General features: G+C 45.3%; 1 protein-coding gene across 2 annotated transcripts; it reads right to left on the reverse strand.

Moving 5' to 3' along the window:
• LOC8072910 (AT-hook motif nuclear-localized protein 25) lies at positions 24637 to 26510 on the reverse strand. 2 transcript variants are annotated; one of them, XM_021449009.1, is made up of 2 exons: positions 26269 to 26510; positions 24637 to 26118 (listed from the first exon to the last, which is right to left on the reverse strand). In XM_021449009.1, exon 2 carries the CDS (start codon positions 25985 to 25987, stop codon positions 25055 to 25057), a length of 933 nt encoding a protein of 310 aa, XP_021304684.1. In that variant the 5' UTR covers positions 25988 to 26118; positions 26269 to 26510; the 3' UTR covers positions 24637 to 25054. The 2 variants fall into 2 exon arrangements, with proteins under 2 accessions (XP_021304684.1, XP_002438341.1); XM_002438296.2 differs by having other exon boundaries at positions 26253 to 26510.

Consider the following 27047-nt stretch of genomic DNA (forward strand, 5'->3'; position numbering starts at 1 on the left):
ATCTAAACTTGTGGGATGAAAACTTGATCTGAAATCTAAGTTGTTAACGGATAAGATATGGGAAGGTTGAGCTGCTGTTTATCTGTTCCTAGAGATGCTAGAATTCTGGAGAATTTTATCTTTGAAAAATCTTTAAAATATTGCATGATGAGTTCCTGTATGATGAAAGTTTAAATTCCTACCACAGCCATATATACATGCTTGCTAGACTTTGAGCCACACATTTATTATTTACTGCTTATGAGCATTGAGTGTGGTCAAGCTGTGTAGACCCTTAGGAGCTTGTCATGTGGTTAAATCAAGATTCACTTGCACGTTCACTCATATATATGCTACTTCTACTCCAGAAGTACCATCCACATATATCCATCCATTTCTATCTCCAGAATCACCTAAAAATATTCTACTCCTAATTCGGGAGAGAATAGCCAAAAACATCTGTGTTTTTCCCTTGTGAAATAAATGCTCAAGTTATCTTGCTACTACCACTTGCTATATTATCTCAAGAGATGAGTGCTCTGAAAAAAAAAGAAGAAAAAAAAGAGAAAAGAAAAAAAAATAAACGAGGAAATAAAAAGGAGCAAGTGCCCGGAACCTCGAAAGAAAAGAAAAAGAGTGAGACGAGAGGTAAAAATGGACAAGTGTCCGACAGTAGAATTAGGGGTACAGGATACCCATCTGAGAGAAAAGAAAAAGAAGAGCATCTCATTCTCCTCATAAAGTTTCAAAAAGCAAGAAAGCTATGTATCCCCTCAAAAGAGCAAAAGTAGAATTAGACTTTCACCATTGTTATCACCATCATCACCATACACTATTCATTCGCCACACATGCACATCTTGATTTGGCTTATTGATTTCTTTCTTTGGATCCATGGTTTGACTATACAATAAATGTCTTGTAAGTATGTATATTTTATCTCCCACCTATGAGCTCCAGATATTAAAGCCTTATTAGAGTAGGGTGAGAGAGAAGACAATGTCACTATCCCTTATACCACAAATACCACATATTTTGAGAGAAGGCATATACCATCACTGCCTTGGTAAGGATCCAGAAATACCACAAAAGAGAGATATGAGAGAGTCATACAAAGGAATCTCTGAGTTTTATTTGAAAATCTGCAAAAAACTCCAGAGCTATAGCTGATCAAGAATAAGAGACATGGCACTTGGCTAGACTGTTCTATCTTTTAACTACTCAAGACAGAAGTGACGGTTACAAGTCCCATGGTGAAAGGTAAAGTAAGTAAGTTTTAGTTCTTGACAGTTTACTCTAACTCAGAGATGAGACCTCATTTAAAAGCATGTGTACCGTCAATTTTTAAAGATATTGCAACAACTTATGATCCATAGCTGAGTCTATCCTTGCTCAGGGACGAGCAAGAGGTAAGCTTGGGGGAGTTTGTTGACGGTCCTTAAGTATCAAATTTAACTATCAAATAAACAAAGAAAAGGATCCAAATGAAATCAACATCGAGACTTAGGGTTTTATCTGACAGAATTCCACGAGTTTTGGTGTTTGTCTATTTCTGCAGGGGGTTATCAGGAAATAAAGAAGAAAGGCCCACACGTTGGGATTACATAGGGATATCAACGTGCCGCGCAATTATCTTACATCTAGAAGACTCCAGAAGCCACGGGAAGGAAGCGGAGACCGAACGGAGTCAGGGACAGGGCGCCCGCCCTGTCCTACTGGGCGCCCGCCCACCTCCTATGGCCAATCACGCTCAATCTCGCGGATTATGCTCCACCGACCTAAAGGATCAAGAATAACCGTTCAATCAATGTCGGTTTGATCCGACGGCCCAGGTTCACTTGAGGGGACTATAAAACCAGACCCCCTGGCCCCTGGAGGAGGCACCCCCTTGATCATTATTCATAGACAGAGCAAAAGCTAGGGTTTAGAGATGAGAGCTCTCCTCTCTTCTCTAAACTAGAGTAGATCTAGATAGTAGCGAGATGGAGAGCGAAGGAGGATTAGAGGAGAGGCCGGCCTGTCGGTTCTTCCTCCGGTTGTACTTCGCCATGATCAAGCTCTAATCAAGCTTGCTCATGGGATGACTCTGGTAATCTACTTCTAATTCATTATGCAATTACTAATCATGTATGTTCTCGTTCATAACTCTTTTGAGTACTTCTAATCTATAGGACCCTATAGGTTAGAGTTGTAGTATAGGTGTAAGCGTGGTGCTTAGACCTAGATTACTTGTGGATATCCCCTGACTAGCTGGATCGTGTGGTAGGCCGCGTAGGTGACTGTTACGTTGGTCCCATGTAGTCCACCTCTCGTTAGCAGGACGGGTAGGGTTTATCGGCCTATGGATAAGCATCCTTTGTGGTGTACTCTTATCACGTGGTTCGTCCCAGACATAGACATACCCCTTTGAAGTAGAGAAACCATAGTTATCCTCTCTATTCTGCTACCATCGCCCATATACTAGAATTGCTCTACTCTCTATTCCCATATTATCACTCACTGTTATCTTACCTTTAATATTGTTCTTATTCGATTCTACCATCTTTCCTATTCACACCTATTTACTTATCTTGGTTAAGTTAGAGCGTAGATCAGTTCTCCCGTTTCCCTGTGGATACGATAAAACCTTTAACCGGGTAAAAGCTTCAATGGTATCCGTGCGCTTGCGGATTATCTGTTTGCGTATAAATACCATAGTACACTCTAGTGCCACGCTGGGGATGACAACCTAGTATTCAAGTGGTGTTAGCAAGTGTCAACACACATGAACCCCCAAGATGGCTCCTCATCGGCCAAAAAGGAGAAGAAGGACTTGGCCCTCAAAGCTTCACAAGGGCAAGGCCAAGAAGATTGAAGTTGAGTCATCAACTTCAAGTGATGATGATGCATCTATTGCCCTCATGGTGAGAAGAACCACAAAGATGTTGAAGAAGCTCAACAAGAATGGAGTCAACTTTGACTCAAAGAAGAAGAAGTTCTTCACAAGTAGCAAGAGAAAGCCCATCTCCGAGATGGATTGCTACAATTGTGGTGAGCTTGGCCATCTTGCTCACCAATGTCCAAAGCCCAAGAAGGACAAATACAAGAAGAAGAATAAAGAGCAAGATGACTCAAGTGATGATGACAAGAATGAGAAGAAGCAATACAAGAAGAAAGGTGGCAAGAAGAAAGAGCACTACAAGAAGAAGAATGGCAAGGCTTACATTGTTGGTGATTGGCTCACCGACATTGAAAGCTCAAGTGGTGACTCCTCCGGCAATGAGAGTGATGATGAGAAGGTTGCCGCTATTGCCATCGATGCTCCCTCACCATCATCTTCACCACCATCTACATCCTCTACACACCTATGCCTTATGGCTAAGGGTGACCGGAAGGTACAAAGTGAGGATGAGAGTAGTGAAAGTGATAGTGAATACGAATCACCCTCTTATGATGAACTTGTAAAATTGCTTAACAAGTACACAAAAGTCATAAGAAAATCTAGAAGTGAAAATGAAAAGCTTGAACTTGAAAATGAAACACTTCTAGCAAAGCTTAAGTCTAGTGATGAGCTTAGAGACCAAAATGAAATCATGACCACTAAGCTCAAGGAGCTCAAACTCTCTCTAAAAGAGCTCAAAGAAAAACATGATAAACTTGAGAGTGTTCATGATGAGCTTATCACTAGATATAGAGCAATGAAAGAAGTGATGACAACTCTAAAAGCAAACTATGACAACCTTGAGATTGCTTATGAACTTGCAATTGATGAAACACATGTTGCTAAGCTTGATGTTGCCACATATTGTGATGACTTACTTGTGGAGAGTACAAGCAAATGTGTTGATTGCAAGGGCAAGAAAGTGGTAGTGGTCGAGAGCTATGAGGACACTATCAAGCTCAAGGATGAGATTGTCATGCTCAAGAAAGAGTTGCAAGAACAAGCCAAGCACAAGCCCATTGTGATTGAGTCACTTGATCAAGACAAGAAGCTTGCATATGAGAACAAGTTACTCAAGGAAGAAAATCAATATCTCAAGCTTGGGTTGATGTGTGACAAGCAAGAAGAGGATGAGACATTCATCTTGGATGAGTTAGCTAGCAACAATGACCCAATCATCAAAAAGCTAACTCAAGAGAACAACAAGCTCAAGAAAGAGAAGGAACACCTAACCATGGGGTTGGCAAAGTTCACAAAGGGGAAGGACCTTCAAAGTGAGCTTTTCATGAACACCGTCATGAAGATGGACAAGAGTGGGATTGGCTACAAGGCACATCAAACAAAGCTCATCAAGTCACTAGCCACTCATGACCAACCAAGCAAGCCAAAGCAAAAGAGATGCTTTGAGTGTGGCCAAGAAGGACACTTTGCTCATGAGTGTAAGGCACCACTACCACCACCCTTACCCAAGCATGCAAGACCATTTGCCTTCAATGCTCACTACATTGTAAGGAAAGACAAGAGTGGCAAGGTCAAGGTTAGCTTCATGGGGCCGCCCAACAAGCAAAGGCCAAAGAAGATTTGGGTGCCAAAGCAACTAGTAGAGAAGGTCAAGGGCCCTAAGCAAATGTGGGTCCCTAAATCTCAAGCTTGATCTCTTGTGTGTAGGTGAACTACAAGACCGGTGGATCACATTGGGTAATTGATAGTGGTTGCACTCAATATATGACCGGAGATCCCTGGATGTTCACCTCTCTTGATGAAGATGTTGACAACCAAGAGAAGATCACATTTGGTGACAATTCAAAAGGCAAGGTCAAGGGACTAGGAATGGTTGCTATATCAAATGACAACTCTATCACTAATGTGCTCTATGTGCAATCATTGAGTTTCAACTTGCTCTCGGTTGGACAACTTTGTGATCTTGGATTTGAATGCCTATTCAAGAAGAAGGAAGTGATTGTGACCAAGGAAGATGACAATGAAGTGATATTCAAAGGCTTCCGACACAACAACCTATATGTAGTTGATTTCTCATCCGATGAAGTTAATGTCAAGACTTTCTTATTAACCAAGACTTCACTTGGGTGGTTGTGGCATAGAAGGTTAGCACATGTTGGAATGGGCACACTTAAGAAGTTGTTGGAATGGGCACACTTAAGAAATTGATTAGAGGCTTGAAGGATGTGACATTTGAGAAGGACAAGCTTTGTAGTGCATGTCAAGCCGGCAAGCAAGTTGCAAACACTCATCCAACCAAGGCCTATCTCTCTACTTCAAGAGTGCTTGAGCTACTTCACAAGGATTTATTTGTACCAACCACATATGCTAGTCTTGGAGGCAACAAATATTGCTTCCTGTACACTTGGACATTCTTCTTGCAAGACAAGGCCGAAGTTGCATCAATATTCAAGAAGTTTGCAAAGAATTCCCAAAATCAATTTGATGTGAAGATCAAGAAAATTAGAAGTGACAATGGCAAAGAGTTTGACAACACCAACATTGAAGAGTATTGTGATGAAGTGGGAATCAAGCATGAGTTCTCATCAACATACACACCATAACAAAATGGGGTTGTAGAAAGAAAGAACCAGACATTGATTACCTTGGCAAGAACAATGTTAGATGAATACAACACTTCGGAGAAGATGTGGGCCGAGGCAATAAACACCGCATGCTATCTTCAAACCGGCTCTTTCCTCACAAGTTCCTAGAGAAGACACCATATGAGTTGCTCAATGGGAAAAAGCCCGATGTCTCATTCTTTAGAGTGTTTGGATGGAAATGCTACATCTACAAGAAGCGCCAACACTTGGGAAAGTTCCAAAGAAGATGTGACATTGGCTACTTGGTTGCCTATTCATCAAAGTCCAAGGCATATAGGGTCTTTAACCATGCCACAAACATGGTTGAAGAAACATTTGATGTTGAATTTGATGAAACTAATGGCTCCCAAGAAGCAAGTGATAATCTTGATGATGTAGGTGGTGAACCATTGAGGGATGCCATGAAGAACATGCCGGTGGGAGACATCAAGCCAAAAGAAGATGATGATGATGTGCAAGTCATTGAGCCACCATCCACCTCACATGTTCCACAAGATGAAGACAAGGATGTGAGAGATGCTCATGAAGACACTCAAGTCACTCATGAACAAGCGGTGGCACAAGCACAAGATGTTGATGCTCCCCAACCAACCCCTCAAGTGGCGCCAAGAAGAACTTCACATCTCCTCCAAGATCACTCTCAAGATCTCATCATCGGGAGTCCATCATGTGGTGTAACTACTCATTCTAGACATGCTTTATTTATTGAACATCACGCTTTTGTGTCTCTTGAAGATGAACCAAAGACTATAGAGGAAGCTCTTCGTGATGCAGATTGGATCATGGCCATGCAAGAAGAGTTGAACAACTTCTCTCACAACCAAGTATGGACACTTGAAGAGCGACCCAAAGATGCAAGAGTGATTGGAACAAAGTGGGTCTTCCAGAACAAAAAGGATGATAAAGGCAAAGTGGTGCGCAACAAGGCAAGGCTCGTGGCAAAAGGCTTTTCACAAGTGGAAGGTCTTGACTTCGGTGAAACCTTTGCACAGGTGGCAAGACTTGAAGCAATCCGTATCCTACTTGCATATGCATCTAGTCATGATATCAAGTTATTTCAAATGGATGTGAAAAGTGCTTTTTTAAATGGATATATTAATGAGCTTGTCTATGTTGAGCAACCCCCCGGTTTTGAAGACCCTAGGTACCCCAAGCATGTCTACCGGTTGTCCAAGGCTCTCTATGGCCTCAAGCAAGCTCCTAGAGCTTGGTATGAGAGGCTTAGGGACTTCCTCATTGAGAAGGACTTCAAGATTGGGAAAGTTGACACAACACTTTTCACCAAGAAAATGAATGGGGAAATCTTTATTTGCCAAGTTTATGTTGATGATATTATTTTTGGCTCTACTAATGAAGATTTTTGCAAGGAATTTGGTGATTTGATGTCCAAGGAGTTTGAGATGTCCATGATTGGCGAGCTATCCTTCTTCCTAGGATTTCAAGTCAAGCAAATGAAGGAAGGAGTCTTCATCTCTCAAGAGAAGTACACTCAAGATCTTCTCAAGAGGTTCAAGATGATGGATTGCAAGCCAATCAAGACTCCCATGGCATCAAATGGGCATCTCCACTTGGATGAGGGAGGTAACCCAATTGACAAGACTCTCTATCACTCCATGATAGGAAGTCTACTCTACCTCACCGCATCTAGGCCCGATATCATGTTTAGTGTGTGTATGTGTGCTAGATATCAAGCAATGCCTATGGAATCTCACTTGATTGCCGTCAAGAGAATTCTTAGGTATCTAAAATACACACCTTGCCTAGGTTTGTGGTATCCCAAAGGTGCAAGATTCCAACTTGTAGGCTATTCCGATTTGGATTATGCTGGGTGCCAGATTGATAGAAAAAGCACATCCAGAGGGTGCCACTTCCTAGTATTGCATTACAACTCATATCATTTGCATGCTTGCTAGTTGACCGTTTTCTTTTCGGTTATTTTTTGAGCATCCACTGTGTTCGTCCATAGATAGGGGGAGCATTCAAAGCTCATTATGATTCAAACCCCTAGCTTTATGGCCATATGATGCTCCTTGGTGATTTCTCAAATTATTTTCATAAAAACTACTAAGCCTATGGCTAAATACTTGTGAAAATTTGAGGGTTTGAGAGGAGTCACTCATACCAGTTCCATTTGGTGTTTATTTGTGTGTCTTTGAAGATGGAACTTGGTTGGGTCAAAATCGGGCGTAGTGCCAAGTTGAAAAAGTGCTCAGAGGAGCACCGGACGATGCACCAGACGCTGTCTTTGTGCGTCCGGTGCGGTGAGTGTGCCAGACTGCACTCACCGGATGCAGGAACAGTGTCCCTGCAGCATCCGGTGACGTGTGTCCGGTGCTCACCTAGCGTGCCCTAGGGCACCGGACACTAAAGCCAGCGTCCGGTGACCATCGTCCGGTGAGATGCAGATATGCATATCTCTCTGCGCATGAGTCCGTTGGTCACCGGACGCGTCCGGTGCCACATTAAGAGCGTCCGGTGACCCCGCGGCGGGCGCATAAAGCCCGCGCCCAGGGGTTTCGCGGGCGGTTTTCTTTTCGTCTCCGAATTTCGCCCGAGCCTCCCCCGTGCCCTAACTCGGTGAACCCGCCGCCGCCGTCGTCGTCCTTGATCCCGGCGGCCTCAGACCTCAACCCCGCACCAGATCTGCCCCGGATCCTTCCCTCTCCCTCCTCTTCTCGTGTGGATTCAATATCGGGAGATTTCAAGGGTTTGGGTGAGTCTTTTCATCCATGACCTCGAGGTGTTCGATTCAATGCCTAAACGAAGTTAGATATTGTTCTTGACGACGTCTGTCTTCGTTTATCCTTCATAGCACCTTGTGGAGTCGTTTCATGATCTCCGGCAGTCTTCGATCGCAATATCTCATCCGGAACGCGTCTCGTCCTTGTATCGTAAGCCGTTCGCGCCCGTTACCTATCTTTTCTTGCGATCTATAGGGTTTTCTCACCTCTAGTCATTATGTGTGCTTATGTATACCCTATCTTGTCTATTTTCTGCAGCGCATTGATCTCCTTTGTCAGTTGGTAGTTTGTTGGCCATTCGATCAGTCTGTAGTTCTTGCAATGGCACGTTGCAAGAACGTCAGTGGTCCGGCAGCCGGCACTGGAGGTTCCTCAGGAGGTGATGGTGGAGGCGATCCTCCCCGTCGCCTATCAGCGGCAGAAAAAGGCAAGGGCAAGAAGCTAGCCACGAAGAAGCGCAAGGCCAGTGACAGAGAGGCAGAGGTGGCAGAGGAAGTTGCAGCAGCAGCCGAGGCAGCTGAGAGAGGAGGATGCTCAGGTGCTCTGAGGATTGGGGATGACCTCACGCCACAGCAGCGGCGTGCAGTTCTTCAGACAAAGGCACTACATGGATCTCCTCCTGGCACCGTTTTGATTGGAGGTTAGCGGGTCAGGCTTGTGGTCAGAGATCCAGCTCAGGAGGATCCAGACACAGAGACAGAGGCCCAGGCGGAGGGTCCAACAGAGGCACAGGAGCAGCCCCTCAGAAGGTCCACTCGCGCACGTACCCAGGCCGCTCCTCGGACTGGTACGCCAGGCCAGTCTACCTCCACTGCTCGTGCTACACCAGCTAGAGGCACACCAGGTGCTCGTCAGGGGCCAGTCAGGATTCACAGGGATCTCACTCTTGTGTCAGCCAGAGAGATCCAGCAGCTGCGTTTTGTTCCGTTTCCTACTTGGTTTCCAGCTGCTAGGGATCCACGAGCCGGTGCCAGGTTCTACACTGTGGTCCAGGAGGACATCTACGAGGCACTGGTTCGCTCTCAGTCTTAGTTCAGGGAGCATAAAGTGATTGACCTTGAGATATTGGGGAACGTGGTTGGGGCAGATATTCGTCAGTACTTCACCTACCTCCACGGACTCCCTAAGTTGCTAGCTCTCCCTGGTACTTACTGTGAGCAGTGGGTTCGAGAGTTCTACATGTCAGTGTGGGTGTCTCCAGACCATAGCTATATACACTATGCACTAGCAGGGACGGACTACAGAGTCACAGCTCAGAGAGCCAGAGAGGTACTTGGTTTGAGAGCCTACTCCACCAGGATTCACCAGCTGTGTTACAGGAACTTCGAGCCCCCTCGTCGTCCTCATGGTGGTGAGATACCGCCGGTTGACTTCGTGGCTCCTTGTTTCTGTCTGCCTTTTGGAGAGGGCTCCAGCCGGATAGTGGGAGACCTGACACGCCCAGCCAGGATCCTTGACTTTGTGTTGAGGAAGACTCTTCTCCTCAGGACAGGCTACAGAGACGGCTTCACTCGGATTCAGCAATGGCTAGTTGCTCACCTCATCTCGCAGACTCCGTTTGACTTGTGGGATTTGATAGTCTCAGACATCGAGGACACTATCTCAGAGAGCTTCAGGGGACGGCGTCAGTTGCCGTACGCACACTGGATCACTCTTCTTATCCTTCGTGCTAGGCCCGTACCCCTGCCAGCTCACCTGCAGAGGGAGTTGACCGACTCAGACACCGTCTTCTCCCACTACGACCCCAGACAGATGTTGAGAGCACACCACGACCTCAGAGCTACACCTCCTCCTCGTGCACCACGTGGACCGGTGCCCCCTCCTTCTCCTAGGGGCACTCGCAGTACAGCAGCAGTTCCAGAGACTGAGGAGCAGCAGGACATAGCTATTGGAGCTTTCGCAGATGCAGAGGCTGAGGGAGAGTTTGATTTCGCTTCGGACAGCTCAGATGATGACTATCAGCCTCCAGTGACAGACCTCCCCCCTAGAGCACACGACCACGAGGCAGGGGGCTCTTCGGGTGCCTTAGACCCCGCTTTGCTTTCTATCTTAGAGGGTATGAGGGCAGATCAGCGCCGAGCAACTGAGGAGCAGGCGAGGAGAGATAGGGACCAGGCTGCCATCAATGCAGCCGTGCAGGCTAGGCAGGATGAGCTCTAGCGACAGTTTCTCACCTTTCAGCAGCAGCAGCTTGCGTTCCAAGCTCAGCAGACAGTGATGATGGCCGCTATCATGGCCGCCTCAGGGATTCAGATTCCGCAGATACAGCTCCCAGGCACTTTGAATGTCAGGCCACCCACTCCAGCGCCTCAGACTCAGAGCCAGTCCCAGCAGCCTCTCCAGCTACCCGCTCAGAGCCAGCCGTTCTCGACGCCTCAGCACCAGGTCTCCCAGGGTGCTATCTCCTCTGGTTTTGAGCAGGTACCTCAGTTCACGCCTCTCCGCTCTGGCTTTACACCTCAGTCAGCTACAGCGTCACAGCTAGTGTTGGACTCATCGATAGACCCGCACCTCAGCTTCACCTACAGTGCTCTGACTGGTGACCCTACGCCACCACCTCTGCAGGCTCCAGCAGCATTTACGGCGCCAGTCACCACTACAGAGCGTCTGTCATCGTCTGTAGCGTCGTCCGAGCAGCTTGCACCGTCTTCTACCGTGCTAGAGACGTCAGCTACAGCGACCGAGTCCGTGCCAGCTTCGTCCGCAGGACTCGAGCAGCCCGCACAGCCAGTGACAGCTTCCGCACCTATAGAGCAGACCTAGACTGCTTCGCCAGCTTGTGCGGCTTCAGACGGTCACTCCACCTCCTCCGCCTCGACAGTCGACGGTTCAGACGACGCAACTCGCTTTGAGGTCGTACCGAGGGACTCCACTGCTTCGCCTCCTCCACCGACTTCTTAGGTTTTTGGCGCTTGATGCCAAAGGGGGAGAGAGTGTGAAGGGTCGAGATGGCGGACTAGAGGGGGGGGTGAATAGTCCTTTCTAAAACTTATTACGCCGGCTAACCGAAACAAATGCGGAAATAAAACTATCGGTCTAGCCAAGACTGCACCCCTCTATCTAAGTTCTCTAGCACCTTGAAAAGATCCTAAACAAGCAAGCAAGGTGCTACCTTAGCAAGAGCTCACCTAATCAATTCTAGGAGCAAGGTCACACAAACCTATGCAACTAGTACTTTGCAAACCGGGGGAGCTCCTACACAAACTAGTGAGGCAAAGCGCACAAAGCCTAAGCTTACTAGCAAGCTCAATAACAAGGCAACTAATGCCAAATTAGAGAGCGCAACTTACTTAGCTACACAAACTAAGCAATGTGACTAACAAGGTTACACAAACCAAATTAGTCACGCAAGAGAACTACTTCTAGCTACACAAGCAAGAAGGTAACTAGCAAGCTACACAAGCTAACTAATTACAAGAGCAACTACACAAGCACAAGTATATAAATGTAAGAACAAGCTTGTGTTAGGGACTTTTCAAACCAACGGGAAGAACAATGTTGACACGATGATTGTCTCCCGAGGTTCACTTGGTTGCCACCAAGCTACGTCCCCGTTGAGACAAGCTCCAAGGTTGCCGTCGGTCCTCTTGCTAGTGGTGACCCGCAAGTCACACTCTCCCACGTGGAGTGCTTACCACAAGCTCTAGCACTTGACCCGGCCGGACCACTTGTCGCTCTTCACGTCTCGCTCAACTAGAGTTGCTCTTCGCGATCCCCGCGGGGTGAGCACCGTACCCCTCACAATCTCTTCTCCGGAGCACCGCACAATCTCCTTGCGTGCTTCGACAGAGTCACAAGCCACCAAGCCGTCTAGGAGGTGGCAACCTCCAAGAGTAACAAGCACCACCGGCTTGCAACACGAACACCTAGTGCCACTCGATGCAATCTCTCAATGCAACGCACTAGAATCGCTCACTCGCTATTGATTCGCACTCTTGCAAGCACAAGTGAGTTAGAGGCTTTCCTAGCACTCCCCAAGCATGGACACTAAGTCCCAAGGGTGCTCAGCACCAGCCAAGGCCGGCCACCACTTCTATTTATAGCCCTAAGGGCTAAACTAGCCGTTGCCCCTTCACTGGGCAAAAGTCGTGAGCACCGGACTCACTGTAGGTAGCACCGGACGCTGGAACAGTGCGTCCTGTGCTCCAAAAACAGCCACGTGTCACTAGCCATTTGAACTTGACCGTTGCCGCCAACGGCTAGCACACGCACGCGCGTCTAGAACAGTAGCACCGGACGCTCTGCTGCTTCACACCGGACGGTCCGGTGCTCACCGGACTCACACGCAGAGAGCAACGCAAACTTCCAGCAGCACCGGACTCTCAGTGTCCTGTGCCACCGGACGCTGGAACAGTGCGTCCTGTGCCACCGGACGCTCAGCGTCCTGTGCCACCGGACGCTGGAACAGTGCGTCCTGTGCCTGCAGTTCAACTTGTTAGGTTGCTAACTTCTAGCTCCGAACTCCAAATTCGATGATCTTGGACATTTTGGAAAGCTTACTTAGAGTACTATCCAATATATATGAATACTCAATCCAAATCAAAATGGATCAAAGCAGTATTCCAATCTAAAAGCCATCCTAATGTCCGGAGAACACCGAAAGACTTCTCTCTCTTCTCCAAGTTGAACAAAATCAACTTCAACACCTTCTCCTTTGCAAATGTGCCAACACCACCAAGTGTACACCACCATGTGTAAGTGTGTTAGTATTTTCACAAATATTTTCCCAAAGGAGTTAGCCTCTCAACTTGCCACGCCACTCGATCCTAACACGTATGCAAAGTTAGATCGCTCAAGTGGCACTAGATGACCGATATGCAAACAAGTTTGCCCCTCTTGATAGTACGGCCATCTATCCTAAATCCGGTCATAAACTTCTCTACACACCTATGACCGGTGAAATGGAAAAGCCCTAGGTTATACCTTTGCCTTGCGCTTTCCATTCCATCTCCTCCAATGTTGATGCAACACATGCACCAACCAAGCACCAAATGATATGATCCACTTCATATCATCACGTGACCGTATTGGTTCATCGATCTTGACCTCACTTGCTCTTCACCATTGCCTCGGTCCATCGGCGCCAAGTCTTGCTCAAGCTTCACCATCACACGCGGTCCCTCGCTTCAAAGCCTCCGACTTGCCCTTCACTCTTGCAACCGGTCCATCAAGCCAAGCCTCATCTTGATCTTCTCCACCTTGGTCACATGACTCCATGTCATGTCTCATATACAATGAGCTCCTCCATCATCACATCATCACCTGTGGACTAATCTCCTGTGTATCTCACATAAACACTATTAGTCCACCTAAGTTGTCACTCAATTACCAAAACCAAACAAGGACCTTTCAGAGTGTGAGTATGAGAGTTAGGAGTTAGGGGGAGCCAGAGAGCTAGAGAGGGGTTTTACTTATTCTTTTGAGATACTCTTTTGTGTGCTACTCCATCATGCATCATGTTTACTTTTATGCATCGCATTTGTGTGAGAAACTCTATGGTTGTGAGACATGACTTGTGCTTATTTGTGATATCCTATGTCATGTGTTTTGGCTCATATTACCTTTGCTTCCACGCTTTTTACTCCGATGTACTTGTGAGCCTTGTGTTATATCCTGTTGTATACCACTCACATATTTGGATGCAGGATATTGGACTTGGTTGATATAAGCATGTCTAATCCCTTTGTTCTTATTGTATCATGCTTATTGAAACCAAGTCATTTGAGAACCTCAACTCTTTCATACTCGAGGTTGTTGTCATCAATCACCAAAAAGGGGGAGATTGAAAGAGCATCTAGGCCCCTAGTTATTTCGGTGATTAATGACAATGTAGATTACTATGACTAACGTGTGTTTTGCAGAGGCAAAGTCATAGGTAAGGTCATGGTAATAGGTACTCGATGGACAAGGACGTACATGCCTACTTAATAGTGGAAATCGTTTCGGTTTTCAAAGGATGGATGGACATCGTGAAGACTAGACTAGGTCTAAGTGCCATATGGTGAAGAAGGGCACTTAGAGTAGTTTAGGACCTTGTTTTCCTTTGACCGTACTATTAAGAGGGGCTTTGATCTAGTAGCTTGACTTAGGCAAGGCTTTAGGTTTAGGTGTGGTGCACACTTGGTAAACCTAGCACTAGGCAGCTCAGAGATAGTCCTTAGATCGAGAGGAACAAACTTCGTTTTGGAGCGATCGCGTTTCGACGAAGTTAGGGTGCCCAATGGGGCACCGGACGCTGCACCGGACGCTCTGTGAGTGCGTCCGGTGAGGTCCTTAGCCATTGGAACAGTACCGTGCTTAGGGTTAAGCACCGGACGCTGGCACCGGACTCACCGGGCAGCGTCCGGGCCCATACCTAGGGAGGTTGTAAACCTTCTCCGAGCACCGGACGCTAGCACCGGATGCACCGGATAGCGTCCGGTCCCATGCGCAGGGAGCATGTAAATCTTCCCAGAGCACCGGACGGTGCACCGGACGCTGGAAGTTAGCGTCTGGTGACCTGTCAGAAGCAAGTACAGTTAGCCGTTATGGAGCACCGGACGCTCGGTGCAGTGCGTCCGGTGGAACATAATGTGCGTCCGGTGACCCCGTTTTCAGTGGAAAACGGTTGGCCGACCTTTGGACTTCGTGGGTAGTATTTATACTCCTCCACCTCGTCCATGAGAGGTCTCTTGCCCATTTGAACATCAGAGAAACTTGTTGTGGAGCAAGAGAGCAGCAAGAGCCTCGAGAGGATTGAGTTTTGAGTGATTTCTTGAGAGAATCCTTCTCTAGTGAATTCCAAGAGTCAAGTGTGCATCCATCACTCTCTAGAGCCTTGTATGGGTCAAGTGAGAGTTCTTTGCTTGTTACTCTTGGTGATCGCCATCACCTAGACGGTTTGGTGGTGATTGGAGGCACGAAGACCGCCCGGAGTTCTTGTGGGTGGCTCGTGTCAAGCTTGTGAGCGGTTTTGGGCGATTCACCGTGACGGAGTGTCGAAGAATCAGCCCGTAGAGAGCACTTGGTCCTTGCGCGGACCAAGGGGGAGCAAGACCCTTGCGCGGGTGCTCCAACGAGGACTAGTGGAGAGTGGCGACTCTCCGATACCTCGGCAAAACATCGCCGAGCACTTTCTTCCACTACTCCTTTACATTCTAGCATTTACTTTGTGTTTCTACATTCTTAGAATTGCCATGCTAGGATAGGATTGGAACTAGGTTGCAAAACTTTTATCCGGTAGCTCTCTAGGTCACACTAGGCACAAGGGGTTGAATTGGAGCTTATAGGTTGCTTAAATTTTTAGAGAAGCCCAATTCACCCCCCCTCTTGGGCATCTTGATCCTTTCAAGTACGATATGTGCTCACTCTTGCTATTTTCCCCACACTCTTCAGGAAAAGTTTTGGGTTTGTGATCAACCAGTCAGTTGGATCCTATAGAGAGGAGTTAATACCCGAAGTTTAGAGTTGTCTATCCGTTGTTTGCTATCAAAGGTTATATGTTTTATATTAAGTACGTTATATATTTATGTATTGTCTTTTGATATTACCCCTTACTTGTAGCTATATGTGAGAATTGGCCTCTAAAACTCACATATGGTGAATATCTGGTGTTGTCCTTAAAATCGGTTATTACACACATAAGGAGAAGTGACCTCTCTCTAAAGAACCATTCTTGACACTCACTTGAATTCCTTTGATTTGATTGATTCAAGTGATGGACTTAATGTGATGAGTAACCATGAATCCTTCTTTAAGTCCTTTTCTTTCTACTTGTTTAAGTCCTTTTCTTTCTACCAAATGATTTCCAATAGTTACTAGAACTTTATCTTCATCTTGAGTTTGATCTTGATCTTCAACTTGAGAACCAAATGTGTACACCAAGTACACTCCACAATCAAATAAACTTGTACTCAATACTTGTCATGCTTCTAGATCAATTTAAAAACCAAACTTAGGTGCCTCAAATACTTATAATCATGTTTCTAACTTGAGGACCTTGTAATCAAAGTGACTCTAGATCAATCAAATAATTGTCACTTTTCTGGCAGATTCTGTACCTTTCAAAGAATAACTCATATGTCATAATGTACAGATCCAAATACTACGAAATTTGGTGGAGATGTGATTCACTAAGTCAGCTAGCAGCTGTAAAAATTTGAGATTCGTTTGACTTCTAGATTGCTACCAGATTTCAATTCTTCCACCACTGCTACATGCTGAAAACTGCTGCACTATAGCTGATAAGATCCACTCCAAAACCGAAGTATCCCTTATCCAATTTCCATGAAATTTCTACAGCATCTTCTATGATAAGTGTACAGAATTCATAACAAATTTCAAGCCATTCCAAAAAGATTTCATTACTCAAACTCAGGCTTGATTTCAGCTAGCTCAGTTTTTCAATATAGGATGGATTTCAAGCAATTGAGCTATACTTGTTCAAATTGAACCAAACTTGAAATAGACTTGTTTGAATACTTTCACAAGACATAAATCCATTCAATCCACTTAATAAAAGTAATCTCATGAACTTATCCAACTCAAATCAATTCAAACTTAATTACTAAGCATTTATCCATTCAAACACCTTATAGCAAGCAACATTGCATATATATCCAATTCAATCAACTCATATGCACACAAATGAATGTGATCAACAAATATATACCTTGGTTAGCTCATGATCATCTAATTTTCAAGCTTCAAATCATGTATTTACAAGCCATCAAATAATCCAATAAATCACCACAACTTGAATATGACACTTGTATGTTGTAGTACATTTGGACTTCACTATCTTGTCATGCCATTGGGTTTGGATGTGCACTAGGCTTCAATACTTGACTCAATCATATGATGAACAATGTAGGATCAATTGAATCGAGCCTTCAATGCCGATGGTACCTACAATCAATCATCCACTCTTTGATGGTACCCAAACTAGTTTGGGTTCTCTCAAGTTAGGAGTAACATACTTAGGCGATGCCTTAGTATGAGTAGCGGGATGTTGTACAATAGTAACCATAGAGGTATCATCACCATCTCTTCTAAGCACATTATTATCATCGATGGAAATAGGCTTAGAATTCTCACCTATGGGATATGAATAAGCCATGTGTCCCCTTTCCCGGCATAAGTAGCAACTTCTTTTGGATTGAGCCTTTTCTTCCTTGCTCATGTATTGCTTCTCATTGCCTTGCCTCTTGAGAGTTGCTTGAGTCTTCTTCTCAAGCTTGGTAGGACACTTCGAGGCAAAGTGTCCATCATTCATGCACTCAAAGCACTTGATGTGAGCATACGCTTTCTTCTTATCTTCATTCTTGATCATCATCTTGGCATCTTAGATTTGCATTGGATGCCTTGCTCTTCCACCCCTTCTTGTTTTCTTATTCTTCCATCATGGTTGATCTTGACTTGAGCTTCGTGCTTCTTTTCTTGCTCAACTTGTGGCTTTTGTTGACACTTCACTTGATGCTTCACCAATTGCTTGGTTGGGCACATTGAGGTGAGATGACCCCAAGTGCGGCACTTGAAGCACTTGACATGCTTTAGCCTTTCTTGTTCTTTTATCTTCTTGAGCTTCTCTTTGTTTGGGCACCCATTAGCAAGATGTCCCACTTCATGGAACCGATAGCACATGAAATGAGAAAGCTTCCTCTTTTCTTGCTTTCTTTTACCCTTTGTCATCTTCTTCTTGAAGCCAAGGCCACACTTGTCACCATAGGTTCTTTGAGTCTTCAATATATGCTTAAAGGTGACTTTTGAGTAGTAGCACCTCTCCAACTTGTTGCTCAAATTCTTCACTTGTTCATTAAGCTCATTGTTCTCCTTCAAAAGGTTAGTCATACAAGACATAGAAATAGAACAAGCATCTATATGTGAAGAACATGGCATAGATAATAAATCATCACAAGAGGTGGATATACATGCTTCTTTCCTACATCACAAGGGTTAGTAACAATATGTGATTGATTATTTGACCCAAGTGATGAGCTCTCACTAGTTTTGGTCTCTTCATTAGAAAGCTTCTTAGTGAGTAAAGCATGATCTTGTACCAAGTTATCATGAGCAACACAAAGTTCCTCATGAGCCAATTTTAGCTCCTCTTGTGAACAAGTAGTAACATAAAGTAGATGCTTTTGTTGTTCAAATGTGGTCTTTAGAAATGAATTTTCATTTTCAAATTTCAAAGTTTTAGCTTTCTCAATTTCTAAAGACATGGTCATGCTAGAAAGTCTACTAACAAGCTCATCATATGAGACAACATGATCAACCACATTAGCATTATATACCTTGGTGTCACCTTGTGACATGAAGCTATGTGGTGTAGTGGATGGGCTTGTAGTAGCATCATAATCATGGCTCGAGCATGAACCATCACCTTCACCATCAAGTGTGCACAAAGTAGTATCATCATTTGCCTCACTTGTGGCATCATCATCAATCTTGTCAAGTGAGCTTGTGGTTGACCGATCGTCATCATCACTTGACCATGAGGTGGAGCAATCCTCCACAACCACGGTGTTGTGGTCATGCTCAACATCCTCATGTGCCTCCACCTTTGGCACATCATAATCATCATCGGAGATTGCCCCATATTTCTCGTTGAGAAATGCTCAAATCTCATTGGCGGTCTTCATGTCAATGATCTCTCCGAATATGCAATCATCCAAAGATCTATACATGATGTTAGTAGCTTGGATGTCTAGATCTAGGCACTTCTCTTGTGCTTGAGTTAGACCATCTTCATCCAACACATGAGAAAAGCCTACATCTACCATCCACCATATTTCAGGAGACATAAACATAAAATTGCATTGCATTCAATTTCTCCACCGTGCAAAGTGTGTGCCATCAAAAGAGTGTGGACACTCAACATCTAGCCCATAAGCCGCCATCCTCTTAGGTCGGTGAAGACCACAAATAAGAGACCTAGCTCCAATACCAATTGAAGGGTCGAGATGGCGGACTAGAGGGGGTGAATAGTCCTTTCTAAAACTTATCGCGCCGGCTAACCGAAACAAATGTGAAATTAAAACTATTGGTCTAGCCAAGACTACACCCCTCTATCCAAGATCTCTAGCACCTTGTAAAAGATCCTAAGTGAGCTAACAAGGTGCTACCTTAGCTAGAGCTCACCTAACCAATTCTAGGAGCAAGGTCACACAAACCTATGCAACTAGTACTTTGAAAACCGGGGGAGCTCCTACACAAACTAGTGAGGCAAAGTGCACAAAGCCTAAGCTCACTAGCAAGCTCAATAACAAGGTAACTAATGCCAAATTAGACAGCGCTATTTACTTAGCTACACAAACTAAGCAATGTGACTAACAAGGTTACACAAACCTAATTAGCCACGCAAGAGAACTACTTCTAGCTACACAAGCAAGAAGGTAACTAGCAAGCTACACAAGCTAAACTAATTACAAGAGCAACTACACAAGAACAAGTATAATGAATGTAAGTACACGCTTGTGTAAGACGAATGCAAACCACCGAGAAGAGTAGACAATGTTGACACGGTGATTTTTACCGAGGTTCACTTGGTTGCCACCAAGCTACGTCCTCGTTGCGGCAATACACCCACTTGATGGATCACGAGCTAATTGGCATTCCAAAGCCAAACTCTCAGCGGGTGCCGCACATACACTCTCAAGATGGGGATCCTCCAAGCCACAAGCAATCCACTAGAGTTGCTCTTCGCGATTCCCGCGGGGTGAGCACTATTCCCCTCACAATCTCTTCTCCGGAGCACTGCACAATCTCCTTGTGTGCTTCGACGGAGTCACAAGCGACCAAGCTGTCTAGGAGGTGGCAACCTCCAAGAGTAACAAGCACCACCAGCTTACAACACAAACACCAAGTGCCACTCGATGCAATCTCTTAATGCAATGCACTAGAATCGCTCACTGACATAATCGGATGATCACTATCAAGCATATGTGAGTTAGAGGCTTCACTAGCACTCTCCAAGCATGGACACTAAGTCCCAAGGGTGCTCAACACCAGCCAAGGCCGGCCACCACTCCTATTTGTATCCCCAAGGGCTAAACTAGCCATTGCCCTTTCACTGGGCAAAAGTCGAGGGCACCGGACTCACTGTAGGGAGCCACCGGATGCTGGAACAGTGCGTCCGGTGCTCTAGAAACAACCACGTGTCACTAGCCGTTTGAACTCGACTGTTACCGCCAATGGCTAATCACGCGCACATGCCTACACCAGCCACACTGGACGCTCTGCTGGTCCACACCGGACGCGTCCGGTGCTGACCGGACCCATGCGTAGAGAGCACTGCAAACTTGCTGGGTCACCGGGAGCTCAACCCAGCGTCCGATGCTTAGCAGTCAGAAACCACTCGTGTGCACTTGCTGACGTCACTTCACACCGGACGCGCAAACACTAACCGCCCTCCGTCCGGTGTCAGCGTCCGGTGCGTTCTGCACGCCTAAGCCACAGACTGACACCACACCAGACACTCTGGTCTAGCGTCCGATGCTGCCAACACCAGCGTCTAGTGAGTGTTCCTTAGCGAGAAACACTCCTGCAACTTCTCCAAACTTCCCACTGGCACAATAGAAAATATGCGTTACATTTTCTCAAAAGCGCAGAATCCCGCCATGCAAGCTCGGCGGGAGGGGGAGAGGAACCCAAACCTCTCTCTACCCTAGGAATTCCACATCCTTTGCAAATGTGCCAACACCACCAAGTGTACACCACCATGTGCAAGTGTGTTAGCATTTTCACAAACATTTTCCCAAAGGAGTTAGCCTATCAACTTGCCACACCACTTGATCCTAACACGTATGCAAAGTTAGATCGCTCAAGTGGCACTAGATGACCGATATGCAAACAAGTTTACCCCTCTTGATAGTACGACCATCTATCCTAAATCCAGTCATAATAATTCTCTACACACCTATGACCAGTAAAATGGAAATGCCCTTGGTTATACCTTTGCCTTGCGCATTCCATTCCTTGTCCTCCGAGGTTGATGCAACACATGCATCAACCAATCACCAAATGATATAATCCACTTCATATCATCACGTGACTGTATTGGTTCATCAATCTTGACCTCACTTGTTCTTCACCATTGCCTTGGTCCATCAGCGCCAAGTCTTGCTCAAGCTTCACCGTCACACACGGTCCCTCACTTCAAAGCCTCTGACTTGCCCTTCACTCTTGCAACCGGTCCATCAAGCCAAGCCTCATCTTGATCTTCTCCACCTTGATCACATGACTCCATATCATGTCTCATATGCAATGAGCTCCTCCATCATCACATAATCACGTGTGGACTAATCTCCTGTGCATCTCACATAAACACTATTAGTCCACCTAAGTTGTCACTCAATTACCAAAACCAAACAAGGACCTTTCACTAGTTAGTCCATGATTAGATAATATTTGTCAAATACAAATAAAAGTACTCCATTGTCTATTTTGTAAAATTTTTTAAAACTAAACGAGGCCGAGTTTCACCTAAAATCTAAAAACCTTTTCAAGATTTCTTATCACACCGAATCTTACGCATGGAGTATTAATATTAATAAAAAATAACTAATTATATTGTTTGACTGTAATTTGCGAAACAAATCTTTTAAGTCTAGTTAATTCATAATTAGATAATAATTGCCAAATACAAACAAAAATGTTATAATGTCCAAGTCTAAAAGAAATTTGGATCTAAACAAGGCCCTAGTGCCACCTAGAAGGAAGAGGACTAGTTGGCAGCTTTTTTGTGTGCTACAACTTTCCTCTCTCTCTCTCACCTTCCCGTAGATACGAAGGTTTTCATCATAATCTTTGACTAAATAACTAATTTCCCAATTCACAAATTATATATCCACGTTAATAAACAATATTATACTCACTACTTCCATAAAACAATGTAATAAGAATGCAACTGTCGGATTCATAAAAGTCAATCTAAATTAATTTTAATTAAATTTAGAGTAAATAGTACTCCCTCCATCCCAAATTGTAAGTCATTGCAAAAATCTTGGAGAGTCAAAACATTTTCACGTTTGACTAAAATTATAAAAAAATACTAAGATTTGTAACGTAAAGTGAATATACTATGAAAATATAATTAAGAAAGAATCTAATAATACTTAGTTAGTACCATAATAATTATTATTTTATAATATAAATTTGGTCAAACTTAGAAAAGTTTGACTCTCCAAGATTCTTGGAATGACTTACAATTTGGGATGGAGAGAGTATTAACTTTTATATGTCCAACTATATTCACTACGAAAATATATTTCAAAATTAATTTAATAATATTTATTTTACATCATAAATGTCAATATTTTACATATATAATTTTGGTCAAACTTCAAATTATTTGACTTAAAAAAGTAAGGATTATATTTTTTGGACAAACAAAATACTACCATATAAGAAAACATATTGATTGTGGTATTTCTAACCACCAACAAAACAAAGGTCCACATATTGAAATGTAGACAAGGCCTTGTTTAGTTCCCAAAATTTTTTAGTTTAGGATATTGTAGCACTTTCGTTTTTATTTGATAATTATTATCTAATTATGAAATAACTAGGCTCAAAAGATTATTTTACGATTTATAGGTAAATTGTGTAATTAGTTTTTATTTTTGTCTATATTTAATGCTTCATGTATGTACCGTAAGATTTAATATGACGGAGAATCCTGAAAGTTTTTGGGTTTTTTTTTTGAACTGAACAAGGCCAAAGTATAGAGCCAGTTTTTTCTCAATACTTTACAGTAATCAGCAGAAATCCTACAGAATACCTAAAAAGTTCATTCGTTCCACAGTTTCGAGACATGGTATTGAGTTTGTCTTTACAAATTCTACAAACTCGTCAAAACCTTAGCGGCTTAGCCTAACAATCTCAAAGACTAGTCATATTTTGTGCACATCTAGTAAGATCTCTGGGAAACATAAAATTCATAAAGAAATTTTAGACCTCCTTTGGAACATAAAGAAATGTTGTGGGGTTGTAAACCTATAGAAATTTGTTCCTAGGTGGTCCTTTGGAACAAAATTTATACTTATAATGGCTCAATTCTTAGGAATTTTGGAGGAATTCTAACATGTGATTGGAAACTTTCCTTTGTGTTAGGCCTTGTTTAGTTGCCAAAAATTTTTGGGAAACGCTATTGTAACATTTTCGTTTATATTTTACAAACATTGTTCAATCATGAAGTAACTAGACTTATAAGATTCGTCCCACAAATTACAGGTAAACTGTGTAATTAGTTTTTGTTTTTATTTTCGTCTATATTTAATGTTCCATGCATGTGCCGTAAGATTCGATGTGACGAGAAATCTTGAAAAGTTTTTTATTTTTGGGGTGAACTAAACAAGGGCTGCGAGGCGCAGGTCGGCCGGAGACGACACTGGTGACGCCAGGCAGCGTGGCGGCGGCCGACCGGTCAGGCCTGGCGGCGGGGGTGGCGAGCCCTAGCCGCGGCACGCTCCAGTGCGCGACTCCTCGAAGGGCCGAGTGCTGTAGGCAGACGGAGCGGGGCTGCGGGGCGGAGGCCAACCGGAGACGGCGCCGGTGATGCCGGGCGGCGGGCCGGCCGGTCAGGCCTAGCGACAGGGGTGGCGAACTCCTCAAAGGGGCGGGCGGGCGTGCGTATGGAGAAGAGTGCGACGGGAGGAGAAAAGAAAATATCGAAACATTATTTTCTCATAATCGATGACATGGTGGGTAAATTTTTTATCTCAAAAGCCAGTGAAAGTAGAGGAAGAGGTACTTTTGGATTTGTACTAAAGTGAAAGCTGCTTTTGGGAAAAAGCTTATGTGACTTTTGAACCCTTTGGTTGGCTTTTGGCTTTTGCAAAAGCAGGTTGAAAAACCCAATCAAAGGACCCTTAGTCTCTCTTCTAATTCCTACGTTTCTCCAATGTTGTATCCAAATGCTCCATTAGAAAAATTACTGTGTTTCCAATTCCTAAAGATTGCAAGTGACATGGAACTCTAAATAATAATCCTGTGCATTTTTTTCTATTCCTTTGTTTTGGATATGCTGCGTTCCAAGAAGGTCCTAAACCTATGAAACTGTGGGCTCCGGTGAGAACTATAACTCTTATTCCTTTTATAACAAATCAAGCCCACATGTAAACAAAATTTCATCATTTTTGACAATTGTGGCCGGCTATTCATTAACAAGTCAAGGACAAGATGGACCCAACTAGTCATGAAAAAGGTGAGTACTGACAAAAAAAAAAGTTTTATGAGAATGTTAACTATGTGTTCATGAAGTGGGCATAAAAACATTGTAGGTTTGTGGCTATGAGAAAGAAAGAAATCATGCATGCGTATGTTCATTAAGTCTACTGTTGGTTCATTGTGATTTTTTCCTAAGTAAAACTAACAAATCTGAGGTAAACACAAATGAACAGATGAAACCAGTAATAGAAAGAACGCAAGTACTATTAAAAAGGCAAATGTCATGACAACTTGACAAAGATCGTTCTAAAGCAAAAGGACAAGTCGACAGGGATGGTCTCTAAACAGTTAACACTGGACCTACTGACCTTCCTTGGATTTTGTTGGACTAATAGATCACCCAAAAAATAGACATGCATCGTCGGTAGTACTCACTTTTCCATAGTCATAGATGGTATAAGTATACATGGATCTGGATTATTTCCAGTCGACCACCATGGCAGCATGCATTCTCAGCAAATCATCTCACATGGCCTCCGTGCCCTCGTCAAAGTGTAGCCTTCAACCGAAATGCAGGATTAAGGAGCTTCTCTGTCATGGATCGGGATCTTCTCAAACTTGCCGTGATGCAAATGCAATTGCCAAGAGAAAGAGATTGGTATCAAAATGGCGGCCTCATACCACCGCTCCAGGTGCCGAAGTTCTCTCCGGGCAACTGGTAGCCAGCCGCGTTCCCTCCAAGATCATACAGCGACATGCCATGGCCAATGCCACCGCCACCGCCATCGCCACCCGTCACACCAGAAGACTGCGACGCCTCCTGTTGCTGTGGCTGTCCTTCCGCCGGCTCCGCTGCGCCTTGGGTCTCTGTGGCAGCAGCAGCGGCTGCGGCTGCCGTGGCCGCCTCTTCCTCCTCAGCCTCCAGCGGCAGCCGCTCGTAGACGGCGTTCGCGAACGACGCGGCCATGAGGACTACGGGTCCGGCGGCGATGAGCTGGCCGACCACGCTCCCGCCCATCACCTGCCCCTGCCCGCCGGCGACGTACACGCTAAGGCTGCTGGCTCCCGGGGGCGCGGGCGGCGGCAGCACCGTGCCCGTGAGCGACAGGATCTCGAACTGCCCGCGCAGGGTGGCGACGAGGCTGCCCGGGGGCTCGGCGCCGGGCTGGCGTAGCGCGAGGTTGGAGACGGCGCCGCCGCCGCTGAGCACGCATACGCCGCGGCAGCGGCGGCGCGCGTACTCCGAGACGCACTCGACGATGTCGGCGCCGGCGGCGACCTCGAGGACGTGGGAGTGGAGCGCGTTGGGGCTGTCCCGCGTTATGATGATGGGCGGCTTGGGCTTGTTCTTGGACCCCGGCGGCCGCCCGCGCGGCTTCCTCATCGGCCCACCGGACCCCCCGCTGCCCTCCAAGGCGGGCTGATCCCCGCCGGGATCGACGTTCTCCGGCGACGGCGCGGAGCGCTCCATCTTGACGTGGGAGGAAGGGGATAGCGGCGCCGACGGCTGCTGGTGCTGCAGCTGCTGCGCGCGGAGGAGTTCCAGGTAGTGCGACGCAGTCCCGCCGCCGCCGCCAGGATCCATTCCGGCCATGACGCCCTCACCGCCGCGCTCCCACCACTTGCTCGCCGCCAGCTTCTTGATCTCGCTAGTGCTCGTCCCAACGTAGCTGCTTGAACCAGCTCGTTCTTTATTTGGACTGTCTGCTTGGCGGATCCCCTCACCTGCTCCATAGACGCCGGGTAAGAATCAAGCTCTAATAGGCAACCAAACATTTGCATATTCCAAGCTGGTAGCGGAGACAAATCAATGACCGAATCTAGAGAGAAAGTGGGGGGACGGAGAGAGATAGGGGTACCCGTGGAGTGCTCTACCAGTAGCAGCTGCAGCAGGAGTGTGGGGGCGATCTAGAGGTCGGAGCGCACGGGCGCATCATGCATCCAGCATCCTTGCTTGCGCTCCAACTAAATCTTGGCCGGCGCGGCGTGTTGCGGCGCGGCGCCGCCCAAGCAAAAAGCTCTTGGGGTCGGTCAAGGTTCTGGAGGAAGCAACTGGTGGCAGCAAGAAAGAGGCGGTAGGTGGGCTTAGCTGGGGCCGGCCCGGGTGAAATGGCGATGGCTCGTTAAAAAAGGAAAACTTTTAAGGGTAGTCTCGATACAAGTTTTATAAAGTGTTATGCATCCTTTGAGGCCTTGTCTAGTTCACCCAAAAACCAAATACTTTTCAAGATTTCTCGTCACATCAAATCTTACGACACATACATAGAGCACTAAATATAGACAATGTTTGTCAAATAAAAATAAAAGTGCTACAGTCCCGAAAACGAAAAAGTTTTTGGAAGTAAACAAGGCCTAAATAGGGTGTCAAATAAGCAAAATTGCTGACTTGGCAGGGCCAAATGAAGGAGTTTCATCAGATGAGAGTGGAGTTTCATCCCTATAAAGCTCATGTGGCTCGATTAACTAGTTTATAGTCTTAGTAACTGTGTCATAAAATTATACATTGAGACTGGCCTAAGGGTGACATTGAATATACTAGCACATATTTGAAGTATTAAACGTAGACTAATTAAAAATAAATTACATTTTTTTTATAAAGGATAGTATATTTCCAGTTTCATCTATCAACCGATGGAATCACGCCAATTATTACA

The sequence above is a fragment of the Sorghum bicolor genome, chromosome 10 (assembly GCF_000003195.3).
Source record: "Sorghum bicolor cultivar BTx623 chromosome 10, Sorghum_bicolor_NCBIv3, whole genome shotgun sequence".
Classification (NCBI taxonomy): Eukaryota; Viridiplantae; Streptophyta; class Magnoliopsida; order Poales; family Poaceae; genus Sorghum; species Sorghum bicolor.